Below are 21,731 nucleotides of genomic sequence, written 5' to 3'. Positions count from 1 at the left end.
AACTGCGCCAGCCTCCCAGCAGAATGAGATAATACCAAGGGAGAACGGACCGTTCCTCCGTCGGCTTTGGGCATTCTGAGGCAGACGGGGTGTCAGTAGGCATATTGTGTCAGTGTCTGAAGAGCTCCTAAAGCCATTCCACCAGCCGTGTGTCTGTCTTTTGAATTGCAGCTGTCCTAGTGTGTGTGTGACGTGCGTTAAAACAGTCTTTCAAGACACAAGGCAGAGCTCAATCCCAATCAGTACCAGGATGTCTGTGGCTAATCCAGCAACCAGAATTCTCCTAAAAGCTCCAGTCTGCCCCACACTGAGGTCTAGCTGGCCAGTCAGCCTGAAGCCAGGGGCCCCTGAGCTCCTTGGTAGACTGTGGGTCTCCCGTGGGTTTGCAGAAGATGCACTACCACCTAACACCCTGCTGTCTCTTCTCTTCCAGCGATTCACGAGTTCCCCACAGACCTGTTCTCCAACAGAGAGCGACAACACGGCGCTGTCCTTCTACACATCCTCGGTGTAGGTATCCTCAAGGGCCAGGAGCCACTAACTTTCTGACGTAGGAGCTGCATCTGTATAGTATATAATGACAGTAGACCAGTGGTTCTCAACCTTCCTAAGGCCGTGAGATTTTAATACAGTTCCCCGTGCTGTGGTGGCCCCCAACCATAAGAGTATTTTGTTGCCACTTCATAACTGTTATCTTGCTACTGTTGTGAATCGTAATGTAAAGAACTGATATGTAAGCCCCCAAGAGGGTCACTCCCCACAGGCTAAGAACCACTGTCATGGAGTGTCTGAGTTCTTATTTACTCCTTGCAACAGCTTGGGAAGAGAATAGACATTAGGCTATCTTGCCCCAAAAGACTCTTCTCTTAAGTGTCAGGTGACTGTGTCCAGTGTCACCTAGTGTCTCCACTCCCAGCACAAACACGTGGTTCTTTTCCTGTGCCTCACTTTCTAGTTTCATAAGACAGGGGTGATGGCCCTGTATCAGACTAGATGTCAACTACATTGAACATGGTGTGGTACGCGGGTCCTCTGCAAGTGCTTGCTGCCGTGGTTCCTGTGTTTGCTTTCCAATCTCCTCGCCACATTTCTTGTTCCCCCGTTCAAATGAGATCCTGCCCGTTCAGGGTGCTGGCCACAGACCCCTCCTCTCCGAGGTCAGACAAACTCTGATGGCAAACAATAGAGTAATAGCAACTTAAATGGGAATGAGGAAGTCAAGCTCAAAGGTAAATTGCTGTTCTTGGACAGAACAAACCAAGTCAGATTTCGGCTCCCTGCCTATTTTTGCAAAGATTTGTTCATTTGTTTATGTATGTGTTCATTTGTTTGAGATAGCATCACCTATATCCAGGGTAGCCTCAAGCCTACTGTGTAGCTGAGGCTGACCAAAAACTTCTGATCCACTCCCCCAACCCACGCACCCTCCCACATGCATCTCCCAAGTGCTGGGATTATAGGTGTGTGCCGCCTTGTCCAATTTATGTGGTATTGAGGAATAAACCTCTTGTGTGTGCTAGGCAAGCAGTCTACTAAATGAGCTACAGCCCCAGCCCCTTCTTTTTTTTTTTTTTTTTTTTTTGGTTTTTTCGAGACAGGGTTTCTCTGTAGCTTTGTAGCCTGTTCTGGAACTAGCTCTTGTAGAACAGGCTGGCCTCGAACTCACAAAGATCCACCTGCCTCTGCCTCCTGAGTGCTGGGATTAAAGGTGTGCGCCACCACCGCCCGGCATGGCTCAGTGGTTAAGAGCTTTGCCTGCTCTTCCAAAGGTCCTGAGTTCAATTCCTGGCAACCACATGGTGGCTCACAACCATCTGTAATGAGGTCTGGCGCCCTCTTCTGGCCAGCCCCTTCTTAAGTGAAGTTCTTTATTGGAAGACAGCCACTTCGCTCACTGCTGTGCTCTCTGTGGCGGTCTCGAACTCAGAGATCCACCTGCTCCTCCCTCCCAAGTGCTGGGATTACAGGTGTGCGCCACCACTGCCAGGCTTCCGTGGGTGCTTTTGAGCTCCAGTGGCAGGACTCTAAAACTGCATCAGGTTACGTGGTCTCTGGAGCCTAAAATGCTTTCTGGCCCTCGTGGAAACCAACAGAAGACTCCGCTGAATGGTTGCCAGGAAGTGAGGCTGGTCACGGTCAGTTTCTTTTTGCTTCAAATCAGCCCCAGCAAATTTCCTCCTGCTCAGCAATTGGGCTGCCCAGTACTGTCTGCTTATAAATTTAAACTCAGAGCCACTAGCTTGTTTCTAGAAGTAATTTAATTCTCTGGTGGAGAACAAGGGCCAGGAGATGACGAAGGAGTTGTGATTGGCATGATAAACCACTAATGAAAGTGGTGGCTGGAATGGGGATTGTGGGCAGATTTTGAACTGTGGGCCTGCATATTATTTCTAGCATGGGGTTATTATCTTTCAGACATCCTGGCATTCACATGCTATCCCCTTTTACTAGGAGATGTAAATTTGACAGGTTTTCCCCATGGTTCTGTGGCCCTGCCCCACAAACAAAACCTTTATGGTTGAACCAGAGAATCAGTACCTTGGGAATTTGGCGAGAACCCTTCAAAGTAGTAATTGCCAAGCTAAGACTGGAGGACGGAACACAGGCCATTATTTGATTTTTCATGAATAAAGTTTTATTAGAACACGTGCACACCCATTCCAGGGCTGCTTTGGTTTTATAAGTGCAGAGATAGTAGTATATAGCAGAGACTAGTTGACCTTCAGAGGCTAAAATATGACTCCCTCCTTCCCCAACTTCATGTGTGTGTGTTAGTGGGTCTCTCCCTCCCTTTCTCCCCTTTACATTCAAATGAGATCCATCTCTCTCTCTCTTTTGTGTCATGTATGTGTTTATGTATACATGTATACATGCTTATGGAGGCCAGAGTTCTATATCTGGTGTTTTGCTCAATTGGGTTTCAACCTGTTTTTTGAAATAGCTTCTCTCATCTGGGCTTAGCAATTCAGCTAGACTGGTTGTTCAGCAAGCTCTGAGCGTTCTCCTGTTTCCATCTCCCCAGAGCTGGGGTTCCAGGCATGTGCCACCGCACCCACTTTTTACAGAGGTGCTGTGGATCTAGGCTCAGCTCCTTATGTTTACACAGCAGGCACTTTGTCAACTGAGCCATCTTCCCAGCTCCTCTTTACTATTTTTTGAAATATGATCTCACTATGTAGCCCAGGCTGGCCTAGAACTTGCTATCTTCCTGCCTTAGCTTCCTGCAGGCTGACGCTGTAGGCATGCGCCATCCTTCCCAGCTCCAGATCTGGATCTCGTTCTCTGTGAGAGCACTGGGAGAAAATACAGGCCCGTGTGGCCTGGATTTATGACAGTCTGCAGTTCAGCTCTCTGTTTCCCCATGCTAGGCCTCGGATCCCTTGTCTATCAGGGAGGATATGGAGGAACAATTCTTGGTTGCTGGGGCTCTTCATCTGTGCTTCTGCCCGCGGCCTGGTGTGGGTCTAAGGGGCCATCACTGAAACCAGCTTTCCCTTCGCAGGCTCTCTACATGTTCTACGCCCTGGCCATCGTGTGTGATGACTTCTTTGTCCCATCCCTAGAGAAGATCTGTGAGGTACGTGGAAAGGACCTGGAACCCTCCACAAAGCCCTGGGCGACTAGGAGCGCCTGTCATACAGCCGACAAGCATCAGAACGTTAGGAAGGCTGGGCTAGGCCAGAAAGCACTCTGGCAGAGACGACCATCCCACAGCCACCTAGTGCTGCACCGAGTCAGTGTCAGTGATGACATCCTGTCCTAAAGCTCAGCAGAAGCCATGGGCTCTGTGAAGTCACCCTCCAGCCCATTACACCCTAGAAGCGGTAGTTCTCAGCCTTCCTAACGTTCTGATGCTTTAATACAGCTCCTCATATTGCGGTGACCCCAACCATAAAATTCTTTTTGCTGCCACTTCATGACTATAATTCTGCTACTATTATGAATCGTAATGTAAATATCTGATATGGGACCCCAGAGGGGTTGCAACCCACAGGTTGAGAACCTCTGTTCTAGAAGCCATGAGGTGTGAGTCAAATCTGGCTAGCTAGGGAACAGGCAAGCCTGTGACTGACTGCTTTGGCACATTTCCCACAAACCATAGATGGCAGTCCCAGAGAGGACCTGGGTTGCCTAAGTGCTCCCCTGGGCAAACACTAAGCCATGGTGACAGGAGTCCTCTCTGTCCCCATTTACATCGTGTTCTCCCTCTATCCATTTTGTTCATTCATTTTCCCTATACAAGACCCTGGGCTCCCTCTGTGGTCTGCCTTTCTTGTAAGCTTCTAATCTAGTAGGGAAAAAAAACCTTATGTTCTCAGTGCTTACCATGTGCAGCCCCTTGGGGATTTGCTACCCCCTCACCTTATGAAGTCACCCAGCTCTTTGCGGCCATATTGTCAGGGTGGTGACAGATGGCTCTTGGGGACAGATACCTTCCTTCAGTTCATCTTGTTTCTGGTGCAACCAGGGGAGCATTGTGTCACCACACAGTAAAGAATGGCTGTTTTAGAACCTGGGTCCCCTGTGAGCTTGAAGAAGTGTTCTGGGTTTCCCCTTCCCTGACTCCCCCACATGGATCATGGGAGATTAGTGCAGAGGATTTTTATCTCAGAACCCTAAGGATAGAGGTTGGGGGATAGTGGTCCTTACATGGGTGCTGTGACTGAAAGCTGCCTCCACCTAGGAAACATGCAGCCATGGCTCCTAGCTTAATGTGAATTAGATCTTTTTCTCTGCAAAGATAGCTGACATCATAATTTAAGGAAGAACACACTTGCTTAACTCATGATGACAGGGGTTTAAGTACACTCTGGCTAGCTACATTGTTTCTAGGCTGTGATGGGACAGACACCATGGGAGAGGGAGTGTTGATGGAACAAAGCTGCTCCCCTCATGGTGGCCAGAAACAGAGATGAAGAGAGATGAATGTTGAAGACAAATCATCACCCCAAGAACACACTCCTAGTGACCCACATTTTTCTCTAGGTCTCGCCTCCAAACTTTTCCAGTGCCTTCAGATAACAGCATCAAAACTTTGACTCCATCAGTAGCTTTATCCAGATCCACTGATGAGGTCAGGGCCCATGTGATCCAGCCACTTCTCAAAGCCCAGCTCTGAACATTGTTGCACTGGGAGCCAAATCTTTAAGCCAGGAGTCTTTGGGGAAATACCTTGTGTCAGACTAATGTATACTCAGTACACATTCGCAGTCCTCCTAGGCCATAGCTTTGGAAAACCATAACAGTAGGTTGGAGCCTTTTTGCTCTCTGGGGTTGAGAGAAATCCAAGGAAAATAGGCTAGGGCTGCAAACTTTGAGGGTGTTAGGTGCTGTTAGGGGCGACTGTGGCCATAAGGACAGAGGGATGAATAAGGGTGTTGATCTTAGTACTCCTTTAAGGGCCTTTGATAGCAAAGAGCTAGAGGGAGGGAATGCCACTGCTGGGGAGAGGCCTAGGAAGACTTCTTAGAGGAGCTGACATTTGTCCAGGCTGGGGAGGTAGGGAATATTTCAGCAAGCAGAGGGGAAAGGATTCTAGGAAGAAGAATGGTATAGGCCAAGGTCAGGGGCTGAAGGGACAGCAGGCAGCATGGCCTCAATCCTGCGGGAAGTGGCTGCAGATGCTTGGTGGGGCGCCTGCCTCCTCTGCAGACTTTTTCCAGTGGCGGCATTGAAGTGGGTAGGTGTGGGGAGCAGTTAGTCCCTAGTCTGTGTTAACCCCAGAGCTCTGACCCTTCTGTAGCTAGCTGATCAGAGGAACTGACCCCAACCTTCCCGCAGGGCTCAAGAGCCCAGACCACCTAGGGTTACCAAGGGGCCCCTTGTCTTCCATTTTGGATTGGAAGTTGGGCCTCCATGGCTGAAACATGGCCTTGCTGAGCAGCTCCTCTCCTTGTCCTGTGCCAGCTCAATCCTGGGGACAGACCCTCTGGATGTCTGAGACTCTGTCTGGATGCTGGGTTTGCCACAGAGAAACATCTAGAATGTAGGAACCAGGCATGTATTGGTGTTCAGATCCCACAGCCTCAGGACAGTTTCCAGACCCTCGCTCGGCACCACTGTGTACTCCACCTTGTCCTGACCTCTAGGGACCCACAGTGACAAACGCTAGCTCTACCTTCATAGTCCAGAGGAGAAGGGGAGCACATGTACTGCAAACCCTCATCACAGAATCTGATTCAACGAGGATAAAACAGATGGGGTCTGAGAGGGTGTGGCTGGCCCCAGAGATGTGGGCAGACTTTCTCAAGAGTTGTGGACAGCAATCCGGGAGTGTAGAGAAGGAAGAGAAAACAGATGGGTCAGGTGGGAAAGGGAAGTTGAAGGCTGGCAGAGGGCATAGGGTCTGTTCTTTGGGAGGAGAGACTATGGCTGCGGAGCTGGGCTGAGGCCAGCACTGTGCCACCGAGAGCTTTCTGCTGCCAGCCAGCGCAGCCACTGTGTCTACCCCACCCTTGCCACACCCCAGTTGCCTGTGTCTTCTCTGTTTCAGAAACTTCATCTGAGTGAAGATGTGGCTGGTGCCACCTTCATGGCTGCTGGAAGCTCGACACCAGAGCTGTTTGCTTCTGTCATTGGTAAGAACATCAGGCAGCTAGGACACAGTGCGGGGAGAACCAGGGCTTGCTGCCTAGTGCAATGGGACATTTACCAGCTCTGAGACTCGCTTTCCCCTCCCTACCTGTAAACCTAAGGCATCAGAGGGGCAGGGAGTAGACGAGTGATTTCTTAGAGTATGGGGTTCTAATGGGTACTGGGTCTCTTATGAGATGAAAATGTTCTAAAATTAGATTATGACCTTTGTTGTAAAATTTTGTGGCTCTGCCAAACTGCCAGACTGCATCGCTAGTTATGCTAATTATGTCTCAATAAAGTTATTTAAAAACATGGGCTTTGGTCATTGAGATGGCTCAGCCAGTAAAAGTTCCTGGCAGACAACCCTGAAGGCTTGAATTCAGTCCCCTAAACCCAAAGAGAGAGCCCACTACTGAAAACTGTCCTCTGACTGCCACACATGTGTCATTTTATACACACATACACATGCACACACCATACATATGATAATGATGATCATGATGACGATACACTTAATTTGACTTAATGGCAAAACATATGTGCATGGGAGGGTCAGGTTCCCAGGGCTCTACTGTGGCTTGGCCATTATCACCTTCTCATTCCAGGTGTGTTCATCACCCACGGAGATGTTGGTGTGGGGACAATTGTAGGCTCTGCTGTGTTCAACATTCTGTGCATCATTGGAGTGTGTGGACTCTTTGCTGGACAGGTCAGTGAGTTTTTTTTTCTTTGTCTGCTGAACCAGTCCCTGTAGAATGGGAGTGAGCTTCTCCTGAGATAGTTGGGGTAACAATGGGGACACCCTGATGAGGCTGGTCATGTCACTTATCTATGTCCTCCTCTGAACCCGTGTCCTCCCCTATACAGTGACCTTAACACTCCTTCCCTTCTAATGGCTTGAGAACCTGAAAGACTAGAGCTGTGTTTAGGAACCTGGCCAGTTTATGGTGGACATTCAGGCAATAGCAAGAGCTGTTTAAGAAGGATCTCCTTGGACCGTGGTTGGAGTGAGGTCTTAGAGCCATCTGGGCTTCTCGCCTCCTCTACAGACAAAAGGCTAGCTGTGGTCAGAACCCATCTGACACAAGGTCAGAGAATGTTAGGCTTGCCTCACAGCAGAAAATCATGGCAAGGCCCTACCCTGCTCAGGGTGGCAGAGGTAGGCAGGCAGCTGATAGTTCATCACACACACATGTGTCTGCCATAAGGGCCAACTCTTGCTATGAAATGTGCCTGGCCACCCCCACAGAGGAGTAAGCCATTGTCTGGTTTCCCCACACCTGAGAACTTGACTTGGGTTCTGTTAATGTCACCAGCGGTAGCCAAGAGCTAGCGGTAGCTGGGGCAGCAGCCCTGGGCCCATCCTTCCTCTCTCTGGGCAGCTGGCCCGGTCCCAGCCTCTTGGCAACAGCAGCTGATGACTCCTCTCTGACCCGGCAGGTGGTGCGGTTGACATGGTGGGCTGTGTGCCGTGACTCTGTGTACTACACACTCTCTGTCGTCGTACTCATAGCGGTGAGTCAGCCCTCACACCAGAGTGTGAGGCCCCAAGAAGGCACAGGTGCCCGCCTACCTGTTCTTGACCCTATGGCAGGAGAGGTTGCCACACCGACAGTGGAATGTGTTGACCCCCTCTCTCTGTTCGTATTGGCCCCTCACACCGCTTCTCACACTGCACCTTCCTCTCTAAAGACCTCAGCCTTGGTCCCTGCATAATGAGATTAAGTCTCATTTTGATGCTTAAAATCCTTACACGAAACAAAATATTCAATGGAAGTTCAAGCATGGACCCACATGAGGCCCTTCCAACCCTACATCTTCAGACCCACTTCTAGGAAGCAGGTTTTGGGCTGAGCAATAAACCTAAATACTCAGGAGACTGTGGCTGAAGGACCGTGGTCAAGACCATCTTCAGCAGTTTGGGAGAACTGCATCTCGAATTGAAAACTATAGAAATGAGAAGATACAGCTCTGTGGTCATGGGCCAGCCCAGCATGTGCAGGAAAGGGCCTGTGTGTAGTAGTGCACAGTAAATAATAAGAAGCCAGTGTCTGGGTTCTGCGACACTGCAGAGTGGAGGAGGGGCCTCCTCAAAACCATCACAGCCGGCAGGGTAGCCGGGAGCCCGGGACAAGAAAAGGAGTAAAAAGGCAGAGGAGCCAAAAGAGGACCCCTGGAGTCTGTTAGTGTGGAACGTACCCCCCAGGCCCCAAGAGCTGGGGTGACATTGTGGCCCATACAGTGAAGCACACTATCAAGTGGGTGCCATCCATAGAGGGACAGTGTTGGTCTCTGCAGTGCGGCATGAGGACAGATGCCTGTGACACCTGGATTTCAAAGAAATGTGTGACCGTTTCTATCTGTCCAGACCCAAGAGTATGACTACCCTTATATTCATTACCTACTGCATTGTAACAAAATTCCTCCAAAGCTGGGCAGGAGTAGGGTGCACTGCAGTCAAAGGTCAGAGGCGTGGCACCGGGGAAGCTACAGCAAGAGGAATGTAAGTCCCAGGCCAGTCTTGTCTGTTATATAATGAGATGCTGTCCAGAAAAAAGAAAAAAGAAGTTCCTCAAACCAACCAGCTTAAGACAGCAAGCATTGACCCCACAAGTGAGAAATCTGGGGGTGGCTGAGCTAGGAAGAGAAGTGTCTCAGGACACACAGTCAGGTGAGCCCCATCTTCAGAAATACCTAGTGGTTGTCAGCTGATACCAAGGCCTAGCAGGTCATCCCACAGGGTAGCTGTGCCCTCACAGCAAAGGTGAGGAGGTCAGGTTTCGGAAAGGCTGTGCCTTCCACCTTAGAAATGACCAGCAGCAAGTGAGCATTCCCCCCTCGTGCTTAGAAGGGGAGTACATAGTCAGTAGAACAACTGAGGCCAGCTCAAAAACTGCCCACCACACCCAGAAAATGACATGGTTTGGGGGAAACAAGATACCTATGTGAAATTTCAAAAAAATAAATCCACAGTACCCTGAACATACCATAAATGGGCAGCAAAAATAACTCTTAAGAGACTGACGTTCTTTTGGTAATCATTTTGGCAGGAAGTCACTGGAATATCCAATGATGTCATCTGCTGCTGGCCCAGAAACTGCCAGCCCTCCACTGCAAAGGCAGGCTGGTGCCAGCGTTTGGGGCTTGACCCCAGGGGTGGTGCCCCTCTCCCTCTCCCCAGATAATGAATTATTCCTCATAAAACTCTAAAATGGCCAAGGAACACTCTTCGGTCTTCATAAGAGTAAATTTCCCTGGTTGTGAATTAAGTATTCGCTTTAAACACTTGAGCTTGAACAATAAAGTCAAGGACACTGTTTTTCTGCTGCCTGAATACTTGTTGTAACATATTTACTATATATTTTATCTATTTTATGTTTCTTATCCCAAGTACGAAGAAAACTTCACAATGTAGCAGTCTCTGTCTCTTGTCCTTCTCACATTCTTGCTGTTATTGCCTATAAATGCCAGTAGCCCTCCTTTGGGCTCTATAAGCTAAAAATGTCCCTGTAAAAGCATCTCAGACTCTCCCTTTGTTGTGTGGCCTTCCTCAGAGTCATGGGTCCAAAAGGCTCCCAATGATGTCTGACTAGGGAGCTTGAAGTGACTTCCTAAGGCAGGGACTGTGTGTGCTGCCCATTGCCACAGACTGTAGACCCAAGTTCAGACAATAGCCCCTAGCCTCTTCTGGTACTATATATAGGGACCTTTTTGTTTCCATGGTCAGGCTGTTGGGAGCATCCCTGACACCTCTTCCTACACTGAGCTGTAGAGTCCACCCCTTCCCTTGGCCACAGAGCATCCTTCATGTGTGTCTTGTCCCAGAGATGCTGGATGGGAGGCATGTTATGTAGGATGTACGGAAAAAAAAAGAACCAATAGGAGGCTGGTAGATGGAGTGATAGGCAGATGTGAATGGAAAGACTTAGAGATGGGTAGATGGACTGATGGATGGAAGGACAGATGAATGGATGGGTGGAAATGCTTTGGGGAATGAACTCGAGTGATCTTAGATCATGCCACCTGCAAGCTAGAGACCCAGGGAGCTCAGTAACATAGCCCAGTCCTGGGCCAAAGGCTTGAGAATCCATGGCAGCACTGGCATCAGTTGTAGAGTTAAAAGGCTGAACGTGGAAGGAGAAGGAATGGGGTCATAGTTAACATCCTCTGGTCGTTTTCCTCTGAGTCCTCAGCTAACTTGGTGGTGTCTACCCATAGTGAGGAAGGCTAGCTCTTTCCTTCTCAGTCCACTGATTCTAATGCTAGTCCCTTCCACGAACACCTTCACAGACACACCAGCAATACTGTTCTGCAAAGTACCTGGGTACCCCTGAAGCCAGGCAAGTTGGCACTTAAGATTAGCCTATTGTTGAATTGTATCATTGTCCCTCTACCATCTATCCCCTCCACACACTCACCCTGCCTTCGTTTACACAGCTGGACCTTGGAATTCCAAAAGGGGTTACTCTCTGTTTTTAAGAAAACTAGCCGCTAGGCTACACATACACACGTGTGTTATACATGCAGGCACAGGTGTCTACCCTGAATTTTCTTCAATTTTAGCCACTTTGTTCTCATAGCAGGGGAAGCTCCTGTCAGGTCTACCCCAGCAACTACCTAGGCTATAATAAAACATAGGCCACCTCACTTGGGATGACCACACTGAGCCAGTGAACATCTCGGAGTTACAGTAGGTTCCCACTACGACCGTCTCAGAGCTGCCGTAGGTTCCCACTAAGGGAAGGTCACCTTCCATGGTGGAGCAACTAGGAAATACAGAGATCGAAGGCCAGTGTGTGTTAGATCCAGGCATGTACTCTGCTTCCCTTGTAATCAGTGTATTCCTTTGTTTCCTTTGCTTTTCCAGTTCATATACGACGAGGAAATAGTGTGGTAAGTTTTTAACTGTTTTCTTGTCGCTAACTGCCAGTATCTATGTATGTTGGGTTGCCAAATCATTTTCATATTTAGTTTTGCAAGCATAGATTTGCTAGCTTATGAAAATGCTGGGGCTGTCATTCCCAACAGCCTTGTCTTTGTCCTATTAGAGTGACAGAATCATTTCCCCCAAGGTTCCTGCCTGGCTACTATCAAGATACACATAAAACTAAACTGATGAGGGCAACCCTACTTCACACAAAGATAAGCAAGAGTGAGAAAGGGTTTGGTCATGGGTTTATTTCTGGGAGGAAGAGGTAGCAGAGGTGCCCTGGCAAGGCAGTGAGGGAGGGACAGAGTCCCATATGCCACGAAGGCAAAGACATGTCATGCAGACCCCTCCCTTGTGACTGGTAGAGGAATCAAACTCAGGGAACGTAGAGGTTTTACTACAAAAATCAAGAAGCTGGCAAATGCCTGCCTCACAAGTTTGAGGGCCTGAGTTCAGATCCCCAGCATCCACATAAAAAACCAGGTGTAGGGACGTACATCCTAATTCCAGCACTGCAGGAAGAGGCAGGAGAATCCCCAGGGTCGCTCTGCCATCCTGTCTGCCCAAATCAGTGCACTCCAGTTACAGTAAGAGACCCTGTCTCGAACAACAAGATGGAGAATGACTGGGAGAAGCTCCCCAGTGTTGACCTCTGGGCTCCACATACCACACGCATATGAGTGTGCACTCGTATGTACGAATGCACTTGTCCATACATACATACCACATGCAGACACATCAAAACAAGCACACTTTTAAAAATAATTTTAGAAGAAAATACTTGTGACACTAAACAAGAGTTAACTTTATTTTTTATTTTTTTATTTTTGGAATTGACTTTCTTAAATTGAGATTCATGAAGTACAAACTTCAAAGGAATATGTTGATTCTTCTACCCTACACCCTGGGGTATGTTGACATCTCAGTTCATATGCCACACAATTGCCTGGTCATTGGCATCGTCCAGACCAGAATCTGCATCCTGCAGGGAGCAACTTCTGAGAACACACTCAGATGACCACTGAGAACAGCAATTGCTTGACAAGAGTGACGTCATGCCCAGCACCCAGAGAGCCCTGGCTAAACGGCCATACCTGGTCTCATGTCTTCAGCTGTGGATGGGTTGGGATGGATTGTACTGAGATTATCTGTAGGTCCATTTCTCGTTCATGAATTGCATGTTAACAAGGAATGAGCTCCCAAAACGACTGACCATGCCCAGTATGTCAGAGAAGCAAAAACGATGTGGCTTCTCAAGTTTGCGATCACAGATGCAACCCCACTCTCCACGCAATAGTTTGTGGGATTGGGTTATACCCACAAGACAGCAGTAGAAGAATGTTCCAGAAAGACAATACAACACTGTACCTGGTGGATGGCCCAAAAGGCTTCTGTGCCCCACCATGTCCCTTTCCCAGGGATTGTGTCTTCCTGTTCCCATAGCCTTTCTGGTCCCTGACAAGACTCTAGAGTGGGCCTAGGTTCTCTTAAGGCTTAAGGCCATGGGATTTGGCATCTGGGGGTGACAGCTGGGGGTGGGGCTCTCTGTAGTCCTGTAGACTGCTATGATTGGGAAGACCCAAACCCAGCCTTCTCTCAGTTACCAAGAGAACTCTCAATGATAAACAACCCTATGCTGGGGTGACCCACCTGAACCTCTGGGACAGAAAAGCGAGGCTACCCCACCTTGCCACTAGCCTTGACCCGTGCAGCCCCAGCCTGCGGGTACCATGGCCTCCTGCACTCTAACCACACTCTCCTTTATCTCTCCAAGGTGGGAAGGCCTGGTGCTCATCATACTGTACGTGTTTTATATTCTTATCATGAAGTAAGTGGCTTCTCCCTTTCCCTGAGACGTGGAGGTACCCTTGCCTCCATATCCTACTTATGTCCTTGCTCAGAACAGGGAATATCCTCCATCCCACCTTTCAGTTTCTTTGGGGCAACCTTCATTCTCTAGTGGACATGGTCAGGGCATCCACAGTGGGGAACTGGCTCAGACACTGGTGTCGTTCTTCCCCAGGTTAGGGGACAATACTGGGTGGCTGATGTACGGCACAGAGACACTGCTTTCCAAAAATGAGTCCCCAGAAAACACCCGTGTCCCTCCCTGCTCTGGGCAACTCCTCTGCCCCAGGGTATAACCTCTCTTTTGCTGTTTCAATAAGTCTAGCAACAATACCATTCTCAAGGCTCATCAATTTAACCTCTGTCCCAGGCCTTATCAAATGCCAGTTGTCAAGGTCACTGTTTATTCCGGCAACAGAGCCCCACTCATAATTCTGGGGGTGTATTCTGGGTTGGAAAACCTTGAGCCACTTGGGAAGCTGCCTAAATCCAAATCACCTTAAAACTACCCTTGAGGAAGACTAGACAGCCACAAAGATGAAGTTCTGACATGCTTCAGTACGAATGACCCTTTTAAAGCTCACCAAATAGAAGCAGCCATTCCCAAAAGGCCAATGTCAGATATAATTCAGTGTTCACAAGGTATCCCAAAGGATCAAGTCCATGTCACATAGATTAGAGGTCAGTGAGAGGCTGGAGTGATGGGGACAGGCTTGCTATTGGGATGATAAAAAAAAAGTTGGGGAATTATTAGTGATGATTGTATAATAATAAGTACAATCAATATCACCAAAGTTCTTAGAACATAAGAAATAGCTATAGTGATAAATTACATATATGCATGTGTGTATAATACATGTGTGTTTATGTACATATGTATATGTGCATATGTGTAATTCTACCAAAAAATAACTATTTATGAATATTCATGAGCCTAGCTGCATGCAGGTTTCTCTTCTCTCAAGTAATTAAAGAGAACACCATGGGTGTTATGAGAGTCCTCACCTTTACATAAAACATCATATTGTATAACTATCTCACAAAATCATATTTTCTAAAATGGGAAAATTAAAGTGTCTAGCAGCTCGAATATTCTTTAGTGACTGCCATCGACAGCTTTTTAGTGAACAGCCAGCAGCAGAGAGGCTCTCAGAGGATGGCTGTACTGGCCTTGAGTGACATGGGAGACAGATGGTCACCAAGCAGCCCACTTGAGCAACAGTTGCTTTCTGGGGAGGGAAAAGTTGTGGTGGTGATGCCACCTTCGAGCCTGTCCTGTTGGTTGGGCTGAACTGCTATTATTAGGATAAGCTCTAAGAAGCATTAAATGCCTTGGCTGTAAGGCCTCTGACACCCCGAGGAGGGCACTATAGCCCAGTAGAAACAGGTGCCTCCAGCCTGCACATGCTCCCAACATTCCTGCTAGAAACCTCTTCAGCGCAGCTAGACAGCCTTCCTGGTTACCATCTATGCCCAGCAACCGGTGACTGTATGCCTGGTGCCCCATGCATCTGGTCGGGTGAGACCCCCTCCACTGCTCTGACCTCCTGCCTTACCTGACTCACAGGTACAATATGAAGATGCAGACGTTTTTCACAACCAAACAAAAGAGCATTGCAAATGGTAACCCAGTCAGCAACGAGCTGGAAGATGGTAATGACCTCTATGATGGTAGCTATGATGACCCTTCTGTGCCATTGCTGGGGCAAGGTAAGGCTGAGCAGACAGGAGCTGTGGACCCTTGTGGGAGCCACTCTGCGGACACACACACACTGTCACCATAAACCTTTAGTCCTGCACACCCCAAATGAGGAAAGGAGACCCATGTTTGAGATGTTACTCAGATCGACAGTTCACTTAGATGAGAAAGGATCAAAGGGGGAAATCCCATTTAAAAAAAAAAATACATGAACTAAATCATAGAAATTTCCCCATGCTTCCAGAGGCAGGTGGGAAGTCCGATTGACTTTAGACATGCAATGTTGTTGCCCAAAAGAAAAGCCCAGCATAGGAAGCTTAAGTAGTAAAAAATCTGGGCCTCCCTGTGCATCTCAAGTGCCAGGCCATGTCCCTGGGAAATTCATCCTGGACAGTGTCACCTCCTAGGCTTGTGAACACTTGCCTAAAGGGGCAGCCTTGGAGCTTCACAGCAGCCCATCCCATCCCAGAGGCCTGCTTGGAGGCCCATTGTTGAAAATAGCTTCATTGAACCTAGACAACAATAAGGACTCTAAGGGAGACATGCATGGATCTAATCTACATGGGAAGTAGAAAAAGACAAGCTCTCCTGAGTAAATTGGGAGCATGGGAACCTTGGGAGAGAGTTTAAGAAGAGGGGGGAAGCAGGGAGGGGAGCAGAGAAAAATGTAGAGCTCAATAAAAATCAATTTTAAAAAAAAAAAGAAAGAAAATAGCTTCATTGCCCTAGTTTTTTCTAAGAACCGGTGGCCTCTGGAGCCAGGCCCTATCTTCTTGGTCACAGTCTTTGAATTGTCTTGATTTGAGAGCTACTTTTTTGGGAATATCCTCAATTCTTAATAATCCAGCTGTCAGGTAACACCCCCGACATGGGTCAGCTGTCCCATCCAGACCAGCTTTAAAATCTGTGAATGGTATTTGTGTTGGGAAAAGGAAGTCCAGGGCTGTGTGGCATCCTTGGTCCACTCCAGGTGTCCTCCACCCTTTTACTCGGTGCCCCAGGCAAGTCTCAGCGTTTCCTATGGGTCTTTAGCTTGCTTGTTGTATCAGGAATGGGTGGTCTCAGAAGTTCTTCTTGTCTGTAGTGGTGGCTAAGGAACCTGTGTTCCTCGACCCTCTGTAGCCTCTACCCTGGGCAGAGCAAGCAGAAGATTCGTCTCAGATGCATTTTGCACAAGTCTCCCGCCATGTCTTGTATTTTCCCAAGAGGAAGGTGCTTGTCACAGATGCTCTACTGAGCGACACATCTTTCTATATGGAAGAAGAAACCCATTGAGACAGGAGAGGGGTTTCAGTTCGGGGAACCCCCTCTTGCCCCTGAAGACACCCGCATGAGGGACAGCCCCAAGGAAGCCCATATCATGGAGATGAAGGCATTATACATGTCTCATAAAGTCCCAGCAAGCGTCACTGGGAGCAAGTTGTGGGACACCGCTCACTGAGGGGGAAGCTCCAACATTGGCCATGGTTTAGGATTTAGCCCTCCATAGTCACAGAGACTCTGGGGTACCCATTGCAGATACCAAAGCCTGGCAGGAGAGAGGCTGCCCTGTTCAGCACATAAGCAATACCAGAAGGTCCTTTAAACCTGGGTGGCAAAGAAGAAAGATCTGAGTGGAGAGTCAGGATGTGCCCACTTCCTCCTGTCCTGAGTTTGGCAGTGGATGCCCAACCCCAGTGCCCTGTGAGAGCCACTGTGTGTGAGATCCTCAGCTCTAACTTTCCTAGGAAGTTCAGGCTCCCCAAGCCTGCTGCCCACAATCAGGGCCCTTTCCTGGAGCCCTGTGGTGACTCTCCATCACTTTTGAACCCAGAGACAGTAGGGCTTCGTGGGTTTAATACCACCACCTCCACATCCAAGGTAACTTCTAAAAAGTTGGAAGACTGGTCACTGAGCTGGCCTAGACACTGGGACTTAGAGAGAAATAAGTCTCTTACCCCTTATTAAACAGATGCATTTATAGCAAAGGCAATGGGAGGAAAGGATCCCAGAAGGTTGGATAATGAAGCACAGCCTCTGACTTCTGGGTTTGGAGAACCTACCTAGATGTGTAAACTCAGGGACTGCATCCAGTCTTTACTATCCCCAGAAGGCACTCCCTAGAGCCACTGACAAGTTGTCACAGCATAATTTCCCCTGGGTAGAGTGGGAGGAAGAGCTCCCAGTGACACCCAGGACTGAGATGACCAGGACATCCCACTTTGGTTGTCTGACAAGGCTGCCATGGCAGGAGACAACATCACATCCTTTCCCCCATCCTCAGCCTCCTGGCAGGTGGCTCACTAGTCACGGTACTGAAAAGGGTATCTTAACTGCCTGCTGACATTTCGAGGAGTCCCTTGGGCTGGGCTTGTAGCTCAATGGTAGGGTGCTTGATTAGCACACACAAGCCTCTAGGAAGAATAAATAGGAAATAGACTGCTCTCCCCAACCCTAGATTTCTCATATAAAATCTAAAGCTTAAAGCTTAGCTTATTTGTAGGAGAAGCAGGGAGAAGCCCTGTTGTACTTAAATATTCTTAGACACCATGTAGCTCAGCTCAATGTTTAGTCCTTCTGATGCTTCTCTGGTGGCGTTGTTCACAGCCTTGCAGCCAAATCTACCTGGCCACCGGGTGTCATATTGGATGAAGTTTATCTAGCTCAGAGAACTCTCCAGGAGACCTTCCAAGCTGCCCTGATGTTAGTTAGACACAACCTAAGTTTAGAAAGAGACAGGAGGGGCAATACCAGGCCTTGGATGGAATTGCCAGGAAAGCATCTTGTGGTTGAGTACCCTCTGGCCTACCACTCTTAGCTTGAATGTGATGTGGGCAAGAGAGCCAGGTGTCATGACCCCTGCCTCACAGGCTGCACAAGCTTTTGAGAACAAGGTCTGTCCATGGGGTACTTGTAATGAGGCTGGTTCTACAGAATGGAGTGTAGTATCTGCGACAGGGGTTTGCTGGGGCCCCTCCCTCTGGAAGCCCAGAGCATCGAGGCTCCCTGTGGAAGGAGCCTGCTACTAACACCCTCCTTCATGCAACCCCCCGGCATCCCTACCAGCAAGAGCTCTGCCCCCAGATTCTGCCGCCGCACGCTAACCCACCTGTGGCCATCTGTGCCAGCCTCTGTGTCCTTAACTCTTCTTCTAAATTGTAAGTAATCTGCTCTCCTCCTGGCCATAACACATGCTTTTAAGCAATAGACACAATCCATGAGCCAAGCCCCACACTGTCCACCTCTGTGAAGGTTGGTGTCCGTCTTGGACAGGCGCATGGGCCTCTGGCTGTTTCTAATCCACCTGCCTCCTGTCTGCTGAGCCTTGCTGCCTGCGTGGGGTGTAGTGTCTGTGAGTGCGTTTGCCCGGGCAGGGGGGAGGCTGTTTGCTGTGCATTTTGTGCGTTTTTGTACCATTAACTTCTGCATGAGTTTGCCCTCTGGACCTGCTCCTTGGTCTCTCAACTCTTCATGCGGGACGCCACGGGATCTGGTAACGGGTGCAGAGGAACACCATACCTCTTCTTAGCCCCTTCAAGGGGACGTGCTACTTGCTTCAAGGGTGCTGTGTTTGTGAGTGGTTTGATTACTTTCCCTGGTGCTTGGAGTGCCATGCCGAGCTCCTGTGGACACAGGCACAGGACTGGGATTATGTACGGTCTCCCAAGGGAAAAGAAAGAGTTGGAGAGGGGAGCCAACCACATTGAGGATGTCAGGGTTCATCTAAGACACTGAGCCCAGACGGCAGCATATCCTCAGATAAACAGACTCCCTCTAGGACCCCTAATGTCTGGTCTAGGCATTATGCATGGAGCCAAATCTTTGACCACCCACCCAGCTTGCCTCCTGGGAAACAAAATTGAAAGCAGCCACCCCAATAGCAGTGAAGATGGCCCGCTTCAAGACAGAGCCCCTAGGAAAGGTTAATGTGATACTGTCCTCTGTTCCCAGCATTTCCACTCCTAAAAACCCTTATTGACTTGGAAAGTTTTATCCAAGTGTCCAAAAATCAAGGTGGCGGTAGTGGTCCTGACTTGGTTATGAGTGACAGATGTAGGGACCTGTCTATGGCACAGGCAGATTGTCCCAGTGAGTCCTAGGCAAGACACTTGAAAGACCCTTGCAGCTAGTCAAGGCTGAACCCCTATCCCCAAGAAGAGAGGGATCTGAGAGAGCCAGGCACCAACCATGGAGAAGCCAGGTGTAGCACATGGGTAGCAGGACACATGCTGAACCTGTCTAACTTGCTGAGTCATGGGTATGTCAGAAGTAAGCCACACTTTGAAGGGAGATGCTGAAGCTAGGTCTCTGACCTCAGAGTAGCTGCCAGCTACCAAGCATTGCCCCCAAGCTGTTGGCCATGAGGGGAAGTTAGTCCCTATCACTAGAGCACTGTCCTCTAAGGAGTCAACACTGATCATGAGCTGTGGTCTACAGTGAAGGAGAAACCTCCCTACAGCAAGACCCCAGTGGTGATGGTGGATGAGATTCTGAGCTCTAGTCCTCCCAAGTTCACCTTCCCGGAGGCCGGCCTACGCATCATGATCACCAACAAGTTTGGGCCCAGGACCCGACTACGGATGGCCAGCAGGATCATAATTAATGAGGTAAGTTAACTAAACACACGGCTACAACCTGTAACCCTCGGACTGCATGTGGTGAAGAGTAGCTATGAACGCCACCCAACACAAACTTGTAACCTTGCCTAAAACACGATTTTTTTTTTAACTCAATTACGTGCTTCTTAAGCATGAACTTTGCGGATGACAAGACCATGTTGCATGTCAGAAAGGCTGGGTACTCTGGCTAGCAGAAAGTGAATAGCCTTGGGTGGGTCTGGTAGTTACACAGGCTCTATCCCCTTAGGACTCTTCCTGGAGTTTCAGGCATGGGAGGAAGGAGGGTGGGGGGCCTGCAGAGGCTTGTCATGGAAGCTGAAGCAGAAGGTGGAACCCCACGCCTAAGCTATTTCACTATTTGTCAGTTGCTAGAGCTGAACTAATTAGAGAAAGGGGAACCTGCAGTATGGGTGGTTTCTTCACAGTGTTAATTAGAGAACCAAGCATGAACACACTCCCATTCTCTGTGGATCATGACCCTTGAAGAATCGCCAGTTGTCTTAGTGTTCTGTTGCCGTTCACCATGACCAAGGCAATTTATAAAAGGAAGCCTTTAATAGGGAGCTTGCTTACAGTTTCAGAAGATTAATCCATCATCCTGGTAGGGAGCGTGGCAGACAGCAAGCAGGCATGATGCTAGAGAAGGAGCTGAGAGCTCACATCCGATCCACAAGTTGCAGGGAGGGATAGGGAAGGTACCGGACAGAAGGAGGGAGACAGACAGACAGATGGATACAGACTTGGTCTGGTGTGAACTTTTTAAACAACCATTTTTATCTTTTTGCCATGGGTCACAAATCACAGCACAAGGGGGAAGGAACTCCTGGAGGCAGATTTCTTTCTAAATCAACAGGGGATTAAACAACTTTTGTGGGGGACCAGCTCCAAAACCCCTCACCCACCCAACACTTTTAAGACTTATACATTCTTGAGACCAAAGCCCACCCCCCAGTGACACACCTCCTGCCACAAAGCCACACCTCCTAATTCTTCCCAAGCAGTTCTACTAGTTGGGGACCAAGCATTCAAACATATGAGTCTATGGGGGCCATTTACCTTCAAACCACCAAACTGATGAATGAAGGTGACCTCTGAGGATTTGTTCTTCACACTTTGTGTTCTGAGTGTCTCCTCATTTGGAAACAGTAGTCAGAACTTGGCTAGCACTCAACCAGACTGCAAAGATAACATGGTACATCGCTCAGCAGCTTAACCTGTTTCCAAGCCTTGCTTTCTAAGTGCATTCCAGATCTTGCTGGCTTTATTCTCTGAAGCATGCAGTGGCCAGAGGACCAAGACAGTGAAACTTAGCACACAGGTGTCTGCAAAAGCATTATTCCCCAGAGACTAAAGGTTGTCTCTTTGGGACACTTACGCTTTGATTTATGGTTCAATGTGTCGTACGGGTAGAAAGCAAGGGGTATGCCTTTCTGGACTTTAAGTCATTCTGGTCTATATTTGTGAAATTCATTTCAGGGACCTTTTATAGAATCTTGCCCATTTGTCAGAAGCATGAGAATCCTGTGCTGTGGGGAGTGTGGTAAATAACTCCAGAAGATTGGGGGCAATGACTTTATAGTGTCTTTTATCACACATAGGTTTGAAGTTGTTTATTTGTTTGAGAAAGCTAGGCTGGTCTTGACTTCATGGTGCATTTCAGGCTGGCCTGGAACTCAAGATCCTCCTGCCTCAACTTCCTTGCACTGGGCTTACAGTTATGTGCACCACACCAGGCCGGAGTGGCAGGTTTTGATGAGCTGGTAAATACAAGTAGTTGGTATCACAAGTGTTTTCACTGCTGGGGTTGCCCTGCTCTGTAAGGGAGCCTGAGAGCCACAGAGTCTGGGCTCCGGAGAAAGGAAGTGAGTCCTAATCCCACACCCACCACTAGATCTCTGTCTCCTTGGTCTCAGCTCCTGTCTGAGGTTCCTGGACAGGGTGCTTCCAGCTTTCAAGATTTCATCCACATGCATTGGAGGGTTGCGCCTGGGGCCTAAGCAGTGACTTTAAAGACAGTCGTCATAGGATGAAACAGAGGAAAACTAAACCCACAAAATATCCAGGCTTATTTCTTGAGACA

General features: G+C 48.6%; 1 protein-coding gene across 2 annotated transcripts in view; it reads left to right on the top strand.

Annotated features, from left to right (window-relative positions):
• Positions 1-21,731, top strand: part of Slc24a4 (solute carrier family 24 member 4) — a 140,830-nt gene that overhangs the window by 86,039 nt on the left and 33,060 nt on the right. Inside the window, exons 3-11 of one of the 2 annotated variants that reach the window (XM_048449480.3) lie at positions 434-510; positions 3,503-3,577; positions 6,494-6,578; positions 7,182-7,285; positions 8,017-8,091; positions 11,444-11,469; positions 13,281-13,334; positions 14,922-15,064; positions 19,470-19,639. In XM_048449480.3, the coding sequence (XP_048305437.1) occupies positions 434-510; positions 3,503-3,577; positions 6,494-6,578; positions 7,182-7,285; positions 8,017-8,091; positions 11,444-11,469; positions 13,281-13,334; positions 14,922-15,064; positions 19,470-19,639 (809 nt within the window). The remainder of the gene's footprint in view (positions 1-433; positions 511-3,502; positions 3,578-6,493; positions 6,579-7,181; positions 7,286-8,016; positions 8,092-11,443; positions 11,470-13,280; positions 13,335-14,921; positions 15,065-19,469; positions 19,640-21,731) is intronic. The other variant, XM_048449481.3, reaches the window with a different exon arrangement.

This window comes from Myodes glareolus, chromosome 11 (assembly GCF_982192425.1).
Source record: "Myodes glareolus chromosome 11, mMyoGla1.1, whole genome shotgun sequence".
NCBI classification, from domain to species: Eukaryota; Metazoa; Chordata; class Mammalia; order Rodentia; family Cricetidae; genus Myodes; species Myodes glareolus.
Note: the sequence above shows the minus strand (reverse complement) of the source record. Positions and strands in the feature narration are given on the sequence as shown.